This window comes from Oryzias melastigma, linkage group LG20, assembly GCF_002922805.2.
Source record: "Oryzias melastigma strain HK-1 linkage group LG20, ASM292280v2, whole genome shotgun sequence".
In the NCBI taxonomy this organism is placed as follows: Eukaryota; Metazoa; Chordata; class Actinopteri; order Beloniformes; family Adrianichthyidae; genus Oryzias; species Oryzias melastigma.
This window is the reverse complement of record NC_050531.1, coordinates 17,541,638-17,560,787: the sequence shown is the minus strand read 5'-3', so window position 1 is coordinate 17,560,787 and position 19,150 is coordinate 17,541,638. Positions and strand designations below refer to the sequence as shown.

Sequence of the window (19,150 nt, the reverse complement as noted above, 5' to 3'; positions counted from 1 at the left end):
ATTTGAGTTTGAGACCCCTGCCCTAAAGTGTTGTGTTGTGACCCTTTAGGGCCACCGTACCTTTTTTACCGTTCCATAAACTTTTTTCCCTATTTGAGTAATATTATTTTTTTTAAAAAGCACCTCTACTTCCTTTCAATTTTTAGATTCTACACCTGCCTCCAGACATCAAGTCCAACTTTGTCAACTTAATTTTACATATTTCTTCCTAGTTGAGAAATTCTATCATTTTATTAGGTTGCCTTCCTAAAACAAGAAAAGTGTTCAATTTAGATCAAAAACTGCCCAAAGACGTTAAGCTAACAGTATGTAAGAATCCACAGCTACAGACGCAGAAGTGCATGTTGCAGAGAAGTTAGTTCCTCGGTGGGATCGGCTCGCTCATGCTTCCTGCAGTCAGCTGTGTAACAGTCATATGATCATTTATGAAACAGTATCCCAGTTGTAAACCAAAGAGGTCCAGTTTGAGTCTCTCCAGTGAAACAAAAGCTGGAAAGAAGATTATGAAGAACAGCAAAAAACAAAAATAGATGAGTGTTTGGGCAGGATGAAAGGAAGCTGCATTATTAGGCAGAGTTTGGCTTCAGCGGCGGCTAAATTTAGCTCGTCTGTTGCTGCACGCCTGTGAAGCGTGTGGGTGAGGAACATGGACGAGGAGGAGGGATGGAGCTACTACCAGCGATGAATCTGTCACGACTTAAACACACAAAACTCTTGACGCTTGACACCATAAATTTGGGACGCCAAGGTTTGGAGTTGTCTGCTAATAATACTTTGTAACGGTCTGCTTTCAATGAAATGTAAATCCAGTTTCTGCTTTGTTTGTTTGTTGAAGGAACGAGTTGGAGCGTCAGTTCCTGGAGTTGTTGCAGTTCAACATCAATGTGCCATCCAGTGTTTACGCCAAGTATTACTTCGATCTGCGCTCGCTGGCCGAGGCCAACAACCTCAGCTTCCCTCTGGAACCACTCAGCAGAGACAAGGCCCAGAAGCTAGAGGTCAGAGGTCACCATTATGTGATTCATGTTCAACACAAAAACTGCAAAAACAATATTTTGCTAAAAATTATCCTAATACTTCTCTAAACGACCATGATTTTATGACAGTTTTTCCCCCCAAAAAATCTGCATCCATTGGTGCCAAGAATTGATAACAAAAATTTGCTCAAAACCCGTTAGATGTTACTGCTGGAAACAGTACAGAAGATGCGCTTACACATATCACCTACACATATCACCGGGTGAAAGATGAGAGGAGTCCCCCTGTGTGCTGTACTGCCTCCTGGTGGTCTGCTTGGTCTGGTGCACCAAGATTTTCTGACATCTGTGAATATTATTGGTCACCTTTCAACCATGTTAGCTGTACCTAAAGCAAAAATATTAGATACAAAGGAAATTGGAAAACATAAATTAGCTTTTCATTGAGGTCTGGTTTCAGGAAATTAATTTTGAAAAGTGTTACTTTTCAGTGTTCGCTTAGAGGGTGGTTAGAAAAAAAAAAAGCTGTACAAATTCAGTATTTCCTGCACTGTTTGGTACACTAAATTATAAGGCACACAGTCAGTTAATAGTCTATTTTCAAATATGAGCTGCACCAAACTATGAGGCGCAGTAAGACAAAAAAAATAGAGATAAGTCCAAGTCATAGATATATACAAATGTATATGGCAGCAGTCAAAAGAGCTGCTGGCCGGTTAGTCGCCCTGTGGCCACCCAGCTGTCGCTTAGGATTCTAAATTGTCCTGTCGCCATAACATTTTTACTTTATCTTAAAACCTCAGCAATATCACAATATCGATGATATCACAATACTTTGAGAATTGATAAAAATCATCTCTAATAACTCAATATATAGAAGAACATATCTTTTTTAGGAAAATATATCCAAATTTACTTTTTTTATCTTAAACACAATCATCACAAACAACTTTTGTCTTATTTTGTGCAACAAATAATAGACACTTTAGTGCAACATTGATGAAATCAGTAATACTGTCTTTGACAAGCATCGACACCAATTGAATTTGAATATCTGTAAAATTCAGTGTTAACAATAGTAAACATGAACAGCAGTGTCACTACTTAGTGGAGAATTGTTGTAAACAACAGAACAAAAATTAAATAATTCAAGTACCTCCAGACACACTGTTACTCACGACAGCCAGTCTTGAAATGCGCGCCCCCCATCGACCTCTGAAAGAACGTCTCACCAAAGGATGACGAATATAACGTTTTACTGCCACTTCCAACGAAAATAAATTATCAATACTTTGTAAAAGCCTACTGAGAATCAATCGCAGGACTAAATGTCGCGATATATCGCAATATTGTTATTTCTGTTGTAGATTTGTCATCATCTCGTTTGTGATCTGTGTTGCTTTTTAGGCCATCTCCCGACTGTGTGACGACACGTACAAGGACTTGAAGAAACTAGCCAAGAAGCGGTCTGTGAGCGCCGACAACCTGACGGTGGCGCGCTGGTGTCCAGCCATCATTTCCTAACAGCGGCCGCCTCCAGGGGGAGTGAACGACAGAGAGCGGCGTGGCTGCTTCAGCCAAGAGAAACAGGCCTTCACCTACAGACAGTGTGACTGTAAATAAAGGAAGTCCCGCCGGCTGCCGCACCAAACCAAAACGCGAGTCCTGCTGGAGATGAAAGGCAGATATCAAAGGACGGACTAAAACAAATAAGCTGCATCATTCCCTCTGAGGTTCTCCCAGTAAAACCCTGGATTGAAGGAGCCGTGTCCTTCCTTTTCATTTCAATCGAGCATTACATGAACTTGATTTTATTTTTGTACTAAAGCCTAAACAGTTCTCCATTCTTCTGTGTTTTTGCATTATCATCTAGGCGGAAACTTGCCACCGTTTTTTTCCAGAAATTATGAAGCCACATATCCAGGCAGATAAAGCAATATTCCTGCATCCCTTTTCTGATCACTCTTTGATATTTGGGAGAAGAATTGAGATGTACTGTAGAGCTGACATTCTTCACTGCCATCGTCCACACCTGTGGTGCCTGTAATAAGCTCGGTAAAACACCTCCCTCCTGTCAGAGGGGAACCAATAATCCAGTTGTTTTTTTGTACGGTTCTTCCAGCTCGAAAAGGACATGACACAAAGTTGAAGCTGAAGAGGATCGAATGATTCAAACTCCCAAAGCGAGCCTGTATACGTTTTTCTAAATTCTTTGTACAGTGTAAATACAACGGAGAATTCGTAGACTGAAACAATACTTTCGAAAATCTAAAAAGAGAATGAAAAATGTAAGAATATTTATATTAGATCAAATTTTATCCCTGGGGGGACAGAAAATGACTTCTGATTTTTAAAGGGAGACGCCCCTTTTCTTTGTGTTTGCACTTCCTAAGATCCCACTTTTTGATCTGTTACACTTTTTAAATTACTAACCGTTCATTTATTCCCAGGTAACTGCATTCATGTTGTTCATTTGTTAGATTTATGAGAACATAAAAATGGAAAATACTTCTTTTGAAGCTCTGAAACTGTCATATTTTAACCCTTTAACACATGAGGACGTCACCAGTGACGCTTAATTACAAAATCTTTAACATACTTTAACTATTCCACCATTAGTGCGATCAACATGATTCCAGCAGATTTTGAAGGAGAAAAGCTGCTCACACCGCTTCAAAATCTGCTGGAAATATATTGATCACACTAATGGTTGAAAAGTTACAGTAAATCAAAGAACATAAACACTGGAGCTCCTGGGTTAAAGGGTTATAGAGCCTTTCTTTTGATCCTCAAAGTTCCCAAAACTTTCTCAAATTTTAAAAAGTAATTCAAAATATTGTCTATTTTAAAAAAACATTTTATCGTAAAATAAACCAATAATTTCCTGTTTTCCTATCTACGATGTTTTTAGAGTTGTATGTTGGCATAAAATCAAATGTCTTTTTTCTTGAATCAAATCAAAAGTGGAAAACTCGAGCTATGTCCGAATTCCCCCATAATCACTATATAGTGCATTCACCATATTCTAGTGCTGTCCGAATCTACTAATTACAAAATCGAGTGCACTAAAAATGATCCCAGAAGTCTTTGCGAAAAACTAGCGTGCATTTGGGATTAGCGAATAAGACCACAATGCATTGCGTTCCAACAATTTCAAACAAAAAAAAAGTTGTTTAAATGTAATTTTTGAATAAACCATCCACATTTTCACCATCAGAACACAGTGGAGTCATAAAAAATGCAGTGAAATCAGTGACGTCATATCCGGTGTTTGGAAAAATGAAAGGAAAATAGTGAGCATCATGTCCGAATTACCTTTAAAATCCAGGGCACTAGATAGTCTTGCACTATATAGTTTTTTAGTAGTTGGGGTTAGGGAGGGATTTCGGACACAACCTTAGATTCTATCTTGGTTGATTAGGCACAAGTCAGAGAAATTCATCTTTTTTCTCCACTTAAAAAAATACGGTTTCCTTTTGCGTACATTTGGAAAGTTGTTTGTTACGATTTTCACACATTTTTAAAATTTCACTTTCAGTTTCCATGATTTTCTTCTTCAAAAAACTCCCTAAATCAGCGTTTTTTAAAAGCTGAGTGAAGGACTTAGATTTTGAATATTTCCACATGAAGTCAAAGAAGAGAGCTGTCAGCCATGTGTCTTTAGAAGCTGCTTGGATGCGTTTACGTGAGTCCAGCTGATTTCAAAGATTGTATGACATTATTTATTATGTTTGTGTGTCTGTGCGTGAGAGAGAACCGCCTAGAGATGAGCACTGATGCCACAGGCTGGACAGCGAAGATGAGGACGTTCCCGTGCACTGAACTCTACCTCTGCATAGAGTCTTCAATTCTTCCCGTAGCCCCTCCCCCACTGTTTATATGACTTTTGCTTTGATCTCCTTTGATCACGATGACGTCGTGTGTGAACAACAGAACTGCTGTGGCATTTGGTTTCTGTCCCCCTCGATCCAAAAAAGTTAGACAGTATTTTCCTTCATCTGTGACATTTCTTTTCTAATGTTCCAGTTTCCGTTCTCACTTTTGCCAAATTGTTCTTCGTTTTTCACCGATTCCTCTTCTAAAGCAATGTTTAGTAACATGTGAAACGATTAAAATTTCAAACCTTGTTATATAAAAAAGATGAGATTTCTTCCTTTTTGTATGTGATTATTTGAAATGTTTGCGTTAATTTTAGTGCGGGTGTAGTAGCGGTCTCTTTACTAAAAACCAACAAGGATTTGATTTATCTTAAAGTATTTTTCAGAGTATAGGTCACTTTTTTAAAAATTCTTTTGCATAGTTTGGCTGGGGGTACAACTTATATTCGGGTGTTTTTTTTTTATGTAAATAGGTTCATATTTTCTTTGTTTTGCCACTAACAACCACTAGAGGGCACTGTAGATGTCTATATCTGTATTTGCTACTGATGGCGACACAGAATAAGAAGCCGGGCTGGGTGGAGTTTTTCAAAAGTGTTGAACTTATCCTCCATTACAATTTAATTTTTTTTCCCCAAAATTCTTTAATATGCACTTTTTTAGCTTCTGCAGTTTATACTCCGGAGCAAGTTATAGTGTGGAAAATATCAGGATTTTTTTTTTCCCTTTTAGTGGATAACCAGAAGGTTGTAAAATGTGCAAATGTTGTATTTTTATTTTTTTTAGAATTTTCAACACAAAAATGATTGATTTAAACTGAATGATTTTGTTTTAATTAATTTGTAGTCCAAAAACTCTTATTGGAATATTATGACCTTTGAACCAACCATTGAGTCTTTATTTCTAAAGCATTTTACAATCGTAGTAAAACGGAAGCACTTTTTGACAAAAGCCATAAAAAAAATAAAGGTATTATGACATGTTAATAAGATTCTATCACAAAAATGCTTCTTCCGGAAAAGTTTCACATCATGATACTGCCGCCAATGTGCTTCACTGTAGAGAAACTGGTCTTGGCGTACTTGTTGAATTTTTTTTTTTTTTTTTTTTTTTTTTTTTTTCCAATGTACTCAAAGATGTGCTAAAACATTTTACAGCACACCAAGGAAAATAATGGTTCAAAAAGGATTAGGGAGAAATTTTGAAACTTTGACCACTTTTATCTTTTCTCATTCAAACATTTTTTTTCTCTTGAAAAATAGGTATGTTTAGCTAAATATGGCATTTATTTATTAAAGATTAAAACAGCAAAATTGTTTAACTTTTAACATTCTATTCTAATTACTTTGGCAGAAGTAATGGTTGATGGTTGGAAATTTCTTGACCACCACTCAAACTATTCCCCTTTTTTCCCAGCAGCCCAAAAATCTTTTTATAAAACAGTAATTTTCTTATCGTTTCAGTTTGATGCTCTGCCATGATTGGGATGTTTCAGTGACCGTCGTCCTTCAGGTTAATCATTACCTCCAGTGTTATTTCATGCCAACATGTGACACCCCCGCAGTAAATCCCCCTCCTCCATTAAGTGACATCTCAGTTTATCACGGAGCTGCGTGCGGTGTGAGCATGCCTGCCATTGTGTCTGACAACCTAATGCAACAATTTGAAGTGAGTAAGCCTGAAGGATTGTGGCCCCCTCTCCTCCTCCTGGAAGGACGAGCCGGGGGCACCGAAATATCTGCAATGCCAGGACATCAGCGTGCGTTTGGAAATGTGTTAAGAATAGACCCACAATGGGGCACGCTGCCTTCTGTTGTCTGAGGGGGAACAGTTGTCTGCAGGGGGGCAGAGGAAGAGGTGAGCTGAGGGGTTTGCTCCGACTTCAACCATCGAGGAGCATGCTCCATGCAGGAGTGTCTGTCCACCTGTGGGTTGCTGCTGGAAGGTACCAGGATCCTCCGGTGGGGAGGCAGGAGAAGGAGCGAGGTGTTTGCAGACCGGTTTGTCCTTAACCACTGGAGGAGAGTGAGGAGGGCAGCCATGATGGAACCGAGCACCTCTGAGCTCCTCTTCATCTCTGTCAATCACAGCATCACTCTGATGGGTAAGTTGAGCTATTCGCCTGAATCTTCATTTCAAATAAGTTCACTGCTATCAATTTCTTGATTTTACTTTAGTCTGTGGCAGCAACCAATCTTCTTAATTTAACTGTAACAAAAACAGCTTAAAAAGTCAAATCAAAAATTGACTATCAAGAATTTCAGGCTTTCTTGATCTGAAATGACTAAAATTCTGTAAAACAAGCTGAACTTGAGGACTACAAGGTTTCTAGATGATGTGAAGTTGAACCCAACTAGCCCAAACATCACACTTCCACAGCCGTGCTTCATAAGGGCTTTAGCTAATTTTGCCGGTGCGGTGCATTTTTTTATTTTTTTTTTATTTTTATTTTTTTTATTTAATAAAATCCAACATTACTTGGTAAATCTTTTAAAGGATGTAACATAAAGCCCTTTTTATGCTCAAATAAATTTTTAATGGGGTACCTCAAGGCTCTGTATTGGCACCTTTTTTTTTTTTTTTTTTTTTTTTTAATAGTTTTTTTCTTTTGACAAAAGGCAATGAATGTTATTGATCCCAAAGGAACCTGGTGAGTTCCATTCTTTCTAAAATTCATTTTTATTATTTGTTTTTGTTGATCACAGTTGTGATAAAACCATTTCCTCTCTGATCCAGATTGCTAATAAAATGTAGTCTGCCTTTTAACCGCTTCAGTCATCACTGACGCATCAAAATTTGGTTGGTAATGCAAAAATAAATAAATGTACTTGCCATTACTGGAGAAGTAGATAAATCTACAGTACAGTCTTCCCCCAGTCCTCGGGATCAAACACCTTGTTTTCTAGATATCCCTTCCCCGTCTTTAATGCTGATTACTTGGAAGAGTTCAGTCAATCAGAATACGTGATCCAGCAAAGTATCAACAAATCCAGCTGGAAAATCTGGGTCCTGAGATGCTGCCACAGAACAAGTCTCAAATTATTGGGTGTTTCACTGATGTTGGCTGTACGGCGGTGTGGTGGTTAGCACTCTCGCCTCATAAGGCGAGGTTTGTACCTCAGCTCAGTCCTTTGGAGAAATTTGCATGTTCTCCTTGCGCATGTCTGGGTTTTCTTTGAGTTCTCCGGTTTCCTCCTACAGTCTAAAAACAGTTTTCATCCCTTAGTAAAAAGTAGTCTGTTTGCTGTAAGTGTGAAGAAATTAGGACATTCTCATTAAATAATCAGCTTTGTCTTTAAAAAAAAATGTTTATATATCAATCTTATTTTTAAAAATGTCTTAAAAAGAGTGATTTAATAAAAATCAAACAAAAAAAATATTATTAATGTTATTATTAATGTATTCGTCTAGGAAAAAAAATCGTATTGTTGCTTCTTTGGCTGAAATTGTATCAATGAGACACTTATTTTGTGGCCAGTGTTACGGCAGAACCCTCGGTTGTACCCTGCAATTCCTAAGAACCGACAGTGTTCCTCTCGGTTCTGAGGGGCTGGAAAATCAAGGATGGCTTGAACCTTTGCAGTAAGGGGACGAATTTGGCCCTGGCCTACTTCTTTCCCCAAGTAGGCCGTAGCCGTAACACCAGTCACCCTCAAATGTTTTTGTTCTTTGATTTACTGTAACTTTTCAACCATTGTCAATGTAATTCCAGTAGATTCTGAAGAAGAAAAGCAGCGCTTTTCTTCTTCAGAATCTACTGGAATTACATTGATAACGGCTGAAAAGTTATAGTACGTTAAATATCTTGTGTTTAAGTGTCTCCGGTGACATCTCAGATGTTGATAATCGCACAGGGTTGTTTCTCTTCAAGGGAAGCTCTGGCTCATCATGATGGTCTTCCTCCGTATCCTCGTCCTCCTCTTCGCCGGGTACCCCCTCTACCAGGACGAGCAGGAGCGCTTTGTGTGCAACACCATCCAACCCGGCTGTGCCAACGTGTGCTACGACCTTTTCTCCCCCGTCTCGCTCTTCCGTTTCTGGCTGGTACAGCTGGTGGCCCTGTGCGTCCCGTACCTCGTCTTCGTCGCCTACGTGGTCCATAAGGTGTTAAACTCCGTCTCCGTGACGGCGTCTGGCAATCAGATCCACAAGGAGGCGCCGAAGAAGGTGTGTGTGAACGAGGCGGCGACGCAGAGCTTCGCTGGTGCCTACGTTCTCCACCTGCTGTTGAGGACGCTGCTGGAGGCGGCGTTCGGAGCGGCGCATTACTACCTGTTTGGGTTCCACATCCCCAGGCGGTTCCTGTGCCACCATGCGCCGTGCACCACCCAGGTGGACTGCTACATCTCCAGGCCCACGGAGAAGACAGTCATGCTCAACTTTATGCTCGGCGTGGCGGCTCTGTGTCTCCTCCTCAACTTTCTAGACTTCGTGTTTGCCGTCAAACGCTCGGTGAAGCAGAAGAGCAGGAGGAAGATGGTGCTGGAGGAGGTGTTTGAGGAGGAGCGCTGCTTCCTCTCAGCAGTAGCTACTTCAAGAGGACCTGAAGCTGCCTTACCAAACCCAGACCAACAATCTGGGCAAAGTTTCAAGAGCAGGCGTATCGGGAAAGGCCCGTCTGGAGGAAGAGCGACGCATCAGGACCACTGCACCCATCCGGACCACGAAATCGATTCCGTTTTTCAGGAGGACGCTCTGGAGAGGAACGGCAGCGAGGTGGCACTGTGTCCCAAGGAGCCCTCGGGCACGCCGAGGTCCATCCGCGTTAGCAAACGCGGCAAACCTCCACCTCCTCCGAGACGAGACCTGGGGGTCTGTGGAGCCACCGCGGCTCCGGTTCGGGAGGCCTCTGCTGCTGTCAGTACCAGAACCCTTAGCCAGTATAGGCTGGTGGAGCTGGGCAGCACCGCAGAGCTGCAGAACCACGAGGAGGGACAGGAGAAGAAGTCCGAGTGGGTGTGACGCTTTTTCTCCAGAACGAATCCACACCCTTAGTGTTCCCGTCAGCCCACATCTCCATTTAGCAGCAGCACCCCCCCACCAAGACCAAAGTCAGGAATGATCTAAAATCTAAAAGTGTGCGCTCCACCTGTTTGTTGACCCTCCAACCACCTACAAAATGCCGTAGCTTGTTGTAGGTAAGCAAACCCCCCATTGCTGTTACTTTACACCCCCTCCCTCTGAGCTGGGGTCAGCAGGATCAAATAGCCTCCAGGTCCTGGTCAGGAGGTCATTCCAAAAAAAAAAAACAGTGATGTCGCTGCTCCACGATTGGTGGAGAGGTGAAGGGCAGTGTGAAGGGCCCTAAAGCCCCGGGATTACAAAGTAATTACACCCCCTAGGGGGGATCTGTATTTATGGAGACCGCCACAAGGAGCACCAACCACCCCCAGCACCAGAAATAGAGCCCAGAACTGATCCATTCATGTGGATTCATCTCCATCAACGCTCGGTGTCACGGATACCGGAACTACTGAGAAGTTTACAGAAAGAGGAGAACGAGGAGAACGAGGAGAACGAGGAGAGCTCTTGATCTTCATTATTAGGTAGCTCTGGTTTTGAAGTGGACAACTACACCCACCCCCTCCCACGCACGGCTGGAGTCTAAACTTTTTAAGGACTTACCATTTTTTACGTTTTTTTCACAAAATCTAGGATATTTGAACGTTTTTATTCCAAATAAACCAGCTTTTATTTTCTTTTTTTTTCTTTTAGTTTTATTGTATTTTTTCCTTTGTTTTTTAATCTTGTTTTGTCTTGTTTTATTTCATGTTTTGCTTCATCCTGTTTTATTTTTCATTTAATTTTAATTTTGTAGTTTCAAATTCTGTCTTTTTATATTTTTATTTAACTTTTTTTTTTTTTTTAATCATTTTCATTTTTTTTTTCGCTTCATTTTATTTTATAAGGTGGAGGAGGTGTGATGCTGTGCTGCCCTCTAGTGGTGCAGGCTTGTAGCATTCACCCAAAATCTGACACTATAAAGTTCTGGTGACGATGAAGTTCCTCTTCTGCTGTGACTTCTCCAAGATAATGATAAATTAATGATTGATATTCAAAAACAGACTTTAAAACGTTTTGTTTTTTATGTAGATGTTTTAATTAGAGTATAAATTACCAAAAATAATATTCTAAGGAAACTTTTTTTATTTTATTCCTAATTAAAAGTTCTGCATTTAAATTTTGTGCATTAAACAGACCATAAACACAACAAACATAAGATGTGCAGCTGCATTTGTACCAAGTGCAGTTGAGCAATCACTGAAACACTGAAAACATTAAAAACACCAAAAACAATTTTATTGGAGCGGGTGTTTAAAGTCAGAGATTCAGGAATAATTTTCTGTCAGCAGGACGTGGTAGTCAGGTCTAAAAATAAGATCTCTCTTTACAAAAACTTTTTTACTAAGAACGTAGAAATACCAACTTTCTATTATTGTGTCCATGCAAATTGTTTTATCACATTTTCATCCTAAAATCATTAACTGGTGTCTCTAAATCCTCCTAAAAGCCTCAGTCGTATACATAAATGTGTGTGGCATTCATTAGGACCCGTCATTTTTGGGGTTGCCACAAAGAGCCCCGCCCACTTTGAGATGTGATTAACATCTCCACAGGGACTACTTTCTGTTCATGCTGAGGAACCAGAAATTCCAAAAGTACTACAACTCAAGTGGCTGCAAAACTTGGAGTACAGGTGAGTACATCTGCAGCAGTATGATAGAAATGCAGCTGTAGTGAAGGGGTGAGGGGCTCTACTACTGTCCTGCTGGGTGACTGAGTGAGTATGTAGGGGGGGTTGAGCTGCTGGCTGCAGAGCCGCTCAGTCATACTGATCTCTCTGTTGAATTGCCAACTCCATGAAGATGAAATAAAAGCACCACCAGAAAAATAAAAGTTTGCCTTTCAACTTTACGTACTGATCATTTTCCTCTTTACTGATTGGGTATCGTGTCTGTTCCATAGACTGTATATAAAATATATATATTGTTTTTACAGTCTATGGTCTGTCCATGTTCGGCCAATTGGTAGGTTTTTGGGGACGAGCCTTCATCAAAACTCCTCAAAGATTTCTAATACTGATATATCTCTGACATTACAGTCTGGCTGTTAGTAACATTATAATGAGGGGTGGCATGGTGGTGTAGTGGTCATTGCTTTCCCTCATAGCCAGAAGACTGGCTCAGATGTTCTTTCCTGTTGATAAGTGATGTCCATTTCAGGAGAAACTAAAAAATGTTTATTTCAGACATTGTATTGTGTTCCAGTCAAAACGGATCCATTTTCACACTTGAAAACTGGTTAGTTTTGACCCAAACACAAAATAAGGGGCAATTTCGACCCTCATATTTTGTTGACCCTTAGATTGTGTTTGGATCACAATATGGGTTTTAACTTGACACTTGAAAATGGGTTATTTTGTACCTGAACACAATATAAGGGTCAATATTGACCCACTTAAACATTTATTATTAGTCTATTTTGACCCGTTTATTTTGTTTGAGCCCAAATTGACCAATTTTCAAGAAAGAAAACTGGTCAATTTTGACCGAACACAACATAAGGGTCGATATTGACCCATTTTCATATTTAAAATTGGTCCATTTTGCCCCTTTTGTTGTGTTCGGGTCGAAATTGACCCATTTTAAAGAGGGAAATGGGTCAGTTTTTGCTGAACAAAATATGAGGGTTTTGACACTTGAAAAAAATTGGTACATTCTGTCCCAAACACAATGTTATGTTCAAACTTGTCATTTAGTTTTTTACTTCTGAAATTGGTCTATTTTTCCCCTTTTATTGAGGTTGGGTCAAAATTGACCCTATTTTAAGCGTGAAAATGTGTCATTTTTGACTCGAACACAATAAAAGGGTTAGAATAGACCAAATTAATGCAATTTTGACCTGAGCACTATTATAAAGGGTCAAAATTGACACATTTTCACACTTGAAATTTGGTCTATTTTGACATAATCGTGGTCGGGTCAAAATTGACCCTAATTTAAAAGTGAAAATAGGACCATTTTGAACCGAACACAATAAAAGGGTCACAATAGACCACATTTATGCCTACAAGTGGGTCCAATTCGACCTGAACACTATATAAAGGTCAAAATTGAATAGTTGTAAAACATTTCATGTATTATTATTATTATTTTTAATGTAAATGATTTTTACAGAGTGGTTCATTCAGAAACAATGAGGCAGGCAGCCCTGGACCATGAATTATGTTATTTTTCTATTTTTGCCTCCTCAAAGAGTAAGCTGGGAATCCTCATCAGTGGGGGGTCAGCAGCTGTGTCCCAGAAACCTGCACTCTTCATCTCACTTTATGGATTTAAGAGTACGGTGGAAACTTTTTTTTTTACTTTTATTGATCACCTTCCCCTCATAACTGTTAGCTGGAAAAAGACAAAAGATGAGGATTAGAAGACACCTGCATCCCCAGCTCGTGTTGGAAACCATCCTCTGGTAGAAAGAACCAATCAATATCCAAACACGCGCCTCACAGCGCTCCGCTCTGCTCTGCCAGCCTCTCATCAAACGCTGCCATCAATATTTGATAGGTAGCAAGTCGACGGGTTCCTGCTGGATGAACGCAGATCAGCTAAAAAGACGATTCAATCACGGAGTGAGGCACTGCGATTGGACGGTTTGGATGTTTTCAGGTCATGTGACTCCTTACTGTGAAGCTGAACGATGTTGAGACAATCATCTACACGTGCAGGGTTAAAGAGTTAATTTATAATCACCAGGAACTGAAGAAATATTGACAAAATGTTTTATATATATATATATATATATATATATATATATATATATAAATATATATATATATGTGTGTGTGTGAAAATAAACTGAGGGGATAATGAAACTTCTTCAAAAGTCTTTTGTTAAGTTGTTAAACTAATGAAAAAAATATATATAATTACTTAATTGTTATGCAAAATGCATTTAAACTCATTCATGCTTGGAATTTTCCAGCTGTTTTCACCTAAAACTGTTTCTCTGGATTCAGTTTTTTAATTTGAGCTGTGCTGCTTATTTTTCACCACTAGAGGGAGCTGTGTGTTACTTTTACACTAACTCATGGCATCTTTGATTCATTTCTGCAAAAACCAGAGACCACAGGAGGGAAATATCAGCAAATACACATTTAAAGTGTTGCTGAGGATGCTTGCCACTGCTCGATGCAAACAATGCATCAGAAGATGCATGCTTTAGCTGCAGCAAAGAACACAAAGTATCCGCCATCACGGTGGGTTACAGTGTATCCCTTCACACCGGTGCATCGGGTTAATTGGGGACCAAAGCAGAAACATTTGTAGCAACAAAAAAAAGGAGGCTAGATTAAGGGCTACCCCCCTCTAGGATGTGAGATCATGTGAACAGACCACCTGTGGGGCTTTCATTGCCATTTCAGCATCATTCACGTCAAGCCCACCCCCTCCAATCCTCCCTCCCCCCCCTGCACTCACTGACACAGCCTGAGCCTGAGGAGATGTTTCAATTCAGACCCTGGATGATGGGAGAAGAAAAACAAACCCAGGATGCAGGAGCTCTCTCTGGCAGGTTTCTCCTCTGACAGCCCCCTCCCCTTCATTGGAAGAGTATTCCAAAGCCCTCTTTCTGTCTCAACGGCGGGACGTCCATCAAAGCATCCAAATGGGGACATTTAGGGGGAACCTTGGCACATCAGACACTCCAACTACACACCACCTTTATTCTACAGGCTGTTATAAAAAAAAGAGATCAAAGTTTCTGCAGATGAAAAGAGCCCCTTCCCTGCATTTATACCCCCCCCCCCCCCTTTTTTGACTAAATCAAGAAAGCAGGCTTCGGCAAGCATGTGAAGAGGCCTCCAAACAATTATGGGAGATGCTCCAGCTCAACCCCTCGCCTCTAATTACTGCTTTCTGCTGAGTTTTTTTTTTTTTTTTTTTTTAAAGCGGCCTCGGAAAGGAAGACGGACCACCAAAAACAGGCCAACTGCGTGTTTTATTGTCAAAATAGAGGCTGCTTTCTCACCAAAAAGATGCATCTACACTTTGTACAAATTTACAATATCTTATAAAGTTTTCTTTTATAAACAAATGTACATTTTTATACAGAAATCTTATATAAATACATGTGAAATTACAAAAAACACACAATAGAGAAGGATTTGGGGGATTTTAAGGCTTAATTTAACCTTTATGTTGTGTTCGGGTCAAATTGACCCGTAAAAAACATATAAAAGTTAATATAAGGGTTTTACTGTTTTCCCTTATATCAAACCCTTACATTGTGACCCAAACAATGTAACAGGTCATAAAATACAATGGGTCAATTTTGACCCAAACACAGTACGAGTAAATATAAGGGTTACATTGTGTTCCTTTCCATTTAACCCTTATATTGTGACCCAATGGGTCAATTTTGACCACAGCACAACATATGGGGGGAAACCACTTTAAAGGAGAGGAACAGTCCAAACTTTAGCTTGAATGGGGGGATCTGACATGTGACAGGGGTGTCAGTTTGCTGCAGGACTCTGAGCTGACCGTGTCGGACCTACACGCTAAAGTACATTTTTATACGGAACATATATATAAATACAAGTGAAATTGCAAAAAAAAAAACAAAACAAAAAAAAAACACACATGGAGACAGATTGGGGGCTCTTAAGGCTTAATTTAACCCTTATTTTGTGTTCGGGTCAAAATGACCCTTTGACTTACACCCAGCATTCATCATCTTCAAGTAAGGTTCACTGATTGTTAAAAAACAAGTTTGACTGTGATAATCTTTAATTCTTATGTTGTGTTGAAACAACGGGTCAATTTGACCCGAGCACAGTATAAGGGGTAAATCACTTTAGAAGAGAAAACTAGTCTGAACTTGCCATGCCTGACCTGCACATAAATGTAAATTTAATACAGAAATACTATATAAATACATTAGAAATTGACCCAAAAAATAGAAGAATCATTTGGGCTTCTAAAGGCTAAATTTAACCCTTATATTGTGTTCGGGTCTAATGGACCCATTGACTTATCAAAACTCACCATTTTCAAATTTAGGTTCACTCATGGTAAAAGATTAGTTTGACTATGATAACCATTACCCCTTAAACTGTGTTAAAGCAACGGGTCAATTTTGACCCGAGCACATAATAAGGGGTGACCCACTTTAAAGGGGAGGACTAGTCTGAACTTTTTATACAGAAATATCACAAAAGGGAGGGGGGGGATCACAATTGGAGAGAGATTTGGGGGCGTTTAAGGCTTAATCTAACCCTTATGTTGTGTTTGGGTCAAACTGACCCGTTAACTTGTCAACACTCATTATTTTCAAATTCACATCCATTCATCATCATAACAGATGATTTTAACTGTGAAGATGTTGTGTTCAGGTTAATTTTGACCCGAGTTGACCCACTTTTGAGGAGAGGACTAGTCCGAACTTAAGCTTGAATGGGGTGGGGGGTCAGACCTGTGACAGGGGCATCTGTTTGCGGCAGGACACCGAGCTGGCCGTGCCTGACCTCCACGTCAGCCCGGTGCTGGCGTCGCTGTACATGGAGCCGCCGGTGCCCTTGCTGCCCCAGCAGCAGCGCGTGCAGAAAGTCCTCCACGAGTCCAGAGTCTTCCCGGACCAGATCCAGACTCCGGACGTGATGCCCACCAGAAGGCACATGAAGTACTTGAGCATGAAGACGGCGTAGTCCGGGCCGCTGCGCGCGCGCTCCAGCAGGCAGCTGGAGCAGTTGTGCGTCATCTCCCAGTCCTGCCGGTTGTGCTGCTCGTAGAAGTAACACGCCACGATGACGGTGGCCGGGACCGTGTAGAGCACCGTGAAGATCCCGATCCGGATCATCAGCTTCTCCAGCTTGTCGGTTTTGGTGCCGCCCTGCTTGATGACGCTGCGGATCCTGAAGAGCGACACGAACCCGGCCAGCAGGAACATGGTTCCGATGAATAAATAGATGACCAGAGGCGCCAGGACGAAGCCGCGCAGGTTGTCCAGGTTCTGGTTCCCCACGTAGCAGATCCCGGCCACCGAGTCCCCGTCCACGGAGCTGAGCGCCAGCACCGCGATGGACTTCATGCTCGGGATGAGCCACGCGGCCAGGTGGAAGTGCTGCGCGTAACTGGCGATCGCCTCGTTGCCCCACTTCATCCCCGCGGCGAGGAACCACGTGAGCGACAGGATGACCCACCAGATGGAGCTGGCCATGCCGAAGAAGTAGATGAGGAGGAAGACGATGGTGCACAGCGCGGGGCCCGTGGTCTCGTAGTGGATGTGCTCCACGTCAAAGTCGCGGTTGCACGCCACTTTCTCGTGTCCCGCGATCAGCCTGACGATGTAGCCCACGGACACGAACATGTAGCAGGCGGACAGGAAGATGATGGGTCGCTCCGGGTACTTGAAGCGCTCCATGTCGATGAGGAACGTAGCCACCGTGGCGAAGGTGGACACGAAGCACAGCACGGACCACAGCCCGATCCAGAACGCCGTGAAGGCGCGCTCGTCGTGCGTAAAGTAGGGGTTGTGGCACGGCATGGCGCAGTTGGTGACCTGCCCGGTCTTCACCCGGTTGTAGAGCGGGTGGCGCTCCGTGGTCACCGCCACCATGGGCTCCAGACACCGGCATCCGGGCTCGCAGGGCGCGGCGGGCGGCTTGTACTTCCCGGGTTTGCTCTTCGGGCTCCTCCCCGGGTGGTTGGTGGGTTTGGACAGCACGGGCGACGCCGTGGTGGAGTCGGTCCGGTTGTAGTCCATGCACAGAGTGTCCGGGTTGCCCTGCACGGGCAGCAGGTCGCACCTCATCCTGTCCGGCCACGGGAACCCGTACTGCCTCATGAGCGGCGCGCAGCCGGCGCGCGCTCTCTCACACACGCTCCGGCACGGCGGCAGCGGCTTCTTGTAGTCCTCCAGGCAGATCGGGGTGTACATGCTGCACAGGAAGAACTTCAGGTCCGGGGAGCACTGGATCTCCACCAGGGGCCAGAACTGGTGCACCTCCAGGCCGGCCTCGTCCTGCGTGTCGTGGTTGAACTGGTTGGGCATGTAGGTGTAGTTGTAGCCGATGCCCTTGCACAGAGGCACGGCGATCCCCTGGCAGGTGATCTCCTTAGCTGTGGTGCAGCTGGAGCGGGGAAGGAGAGCGATGGAGAGGAGGAGGTAAATCCCAAACATGTCCATGCCGTCCCCCCCTCCGCTGCTGTGGCGCATAGAAATCCGCGGCTACACGCTGCGCATCATCTTTTCCCGATCCTCCACGGAGTTGCACGCAACGTGCAAGCCGTGTTTACTCTCAGCTGAGGAGGAGGAAGGAGGAGCGCGGAAGCAGGCTTAAGAAAAAAACAATCAAAAGGAGGATTCTGGCTCAATGAGCGCTCCAAACGCTGCGCATGGAACCACAGGAGCCTCGTTTTATCCGCGCAAAAAAGCCCCCACAGCGCCTACATGCAGCCTGCCCTCCCCCAGTCCCGGTTCCCATACAAATCAGCCCCCTAACGGCGGTGGAGACGCTCATATACGCTGGAGGCTGGAAGGAGACACCCTCCCGGAGCCGCTCATCCAATCAGAGAGCGACAGGGGCGGGGCTAGTCCTTTTCAATCAATGCTTACTGTATACAGCACTCTGCTCCAAAACATGCACACTTTTATAGGAAAAACTTCAATAATTCTCAGTTAAACTCTATAAATAAACTTCACTTTGAATGTTTTTCATATTCCCATCAATATGAAGTGTAAGCTGGGTTCTTGTGGCTCCACTGATGGAGCGGCCGGGCCCCCGGATGCGTAAATTGAGTTAATTTGCGCAGATAAGGCGCCCAGGGGAGCCGCCCGTCCTCTCCGAGCGCTGTTTTTATGTTTCAAATGAGGCGCTAATGTTTCGTTTAACGCCTGCATCGCGCGCCGCGGGGGGCGTAATTGCGGGATGCAAAGAGCCCGGGAGCGCGCGCGGGCGGAGGCTGAGTCCTTCTTATCAGCGCACGCACGCCCGCCTAAAACAGTGACTAGGATCTCGGCGGCGAAGTGACTTTAATCCTACAGTGACGAATGCACACATGCACGTGCACCCAGACACACGCACACATGCACAGATGCACACACACAAAGATGCACACAAACACTCACAAATGGACCCTCTAAGCACACATGCACACAGACATTAACACACATTTACACACACACATGCACTCTAAAATTAAACACATTTAGAGTAAAATGTGAATTTGTTGAGTTTATTTATAATAACTTTTTGTATAAGAGAAACAAAGCAGCTCCACCAGGATCTCTAAAGAT

General features: G+C 42.6%; 3 protein-coding genes across 6 annotated transcripts in view; 2 read left to right on the top strand and 1 right to left on the bottom strand.

The window, feature by feature from the left end:
* ccny (cyclin Y) overlaps window positions 1-3,069 on the top strand; it is a 28,261-nt gene extending 25,192 nt beyond the window's left edge. For all 4 annotated transcript variants that reach the window (XM_024280190.2, XM_024280191.2, XM_024280193.2 and 1 more), the window contains 2 exons: window positions 836-998; window positions 2,385-3,069. In XM_024280190.2, the coding sequence (XP_024135958.1) occupies window positions 836-998; window positions 2,385-2,501 (280 nt within the window). In that variant the 3' untranslated portion in view covers window positions 2,502-3,069. The remainder of the gene's footprint in view (window positions 1-835; window positions 999-2,384) is intronic.
* A 3,319-nt stretch (window positions 3,070-6,388) lies between these two features.
* On the top strand, window positions 6,389-10,104 carry LOC112151595 (gap junction delta-4 protein). Its single transcript, XM_024280606.2, has 2 exons — window positions 6,389-6,959; window positions 8,727-10,104. Exons 1-2 carry the CDS (start codon window positions 6,761-6,763, stop codon window positions 9,815-9,817), a joined length of 1,290 nt encoding a protein of 429 aa, XP_024136374.1. The 5' UTR covers window positions 6,389-6,760; the 3' UTR covers window positions 9,818-10,104.
* A 4,548-nt stretch (window positions 10,105-14,652) lies between these two features.
* On the bottom strand, window positions 14,653-18,332 carry fzd8a (frizzled class receptor 8a). Its single transcript, XM_024280598.2, has one exon. The coding sequence runs from the start codon at window positions 18,068-18,070 to the stop codon at window positions 16,322-16,324; it is 1,749 nt and encodes a 582-aa protein (XP_024136366.1). The 5' UTR covers window positions 18,071-18,332; the 3' UTR covers window positions 14,653-16,321.
* Window positions 18,333-19,150: the final 818 nt, after the last annotated feature.

What these genes read in the sequence shown, in the direction of transcription:
- LOC112151595 (XM_024280606.2), top strand. Translation starts at nt 6,761, where the DNA reads ATGCAGGAGTGTCTGTCCACCTGTGGGTTGCTGCTGGAAGGTACCAGG. An exon ending in TCACAGCATCACTCTGATGG is followed by an intron (nt 6,960 to 8,726) that starts GTAAGTTGAGCT and finishes TTTCTCTTCAAG; the next exon opens with GGAAGCTCTGGCTCATCATG.
- fzd8a (XM_024280598.2), bottom strand. Translation starts at nt 18,070, where the DNA reads ATGCGCCACAGCAGCGGAGGGGGGGACGGCATGGACATGTTTGGGATT.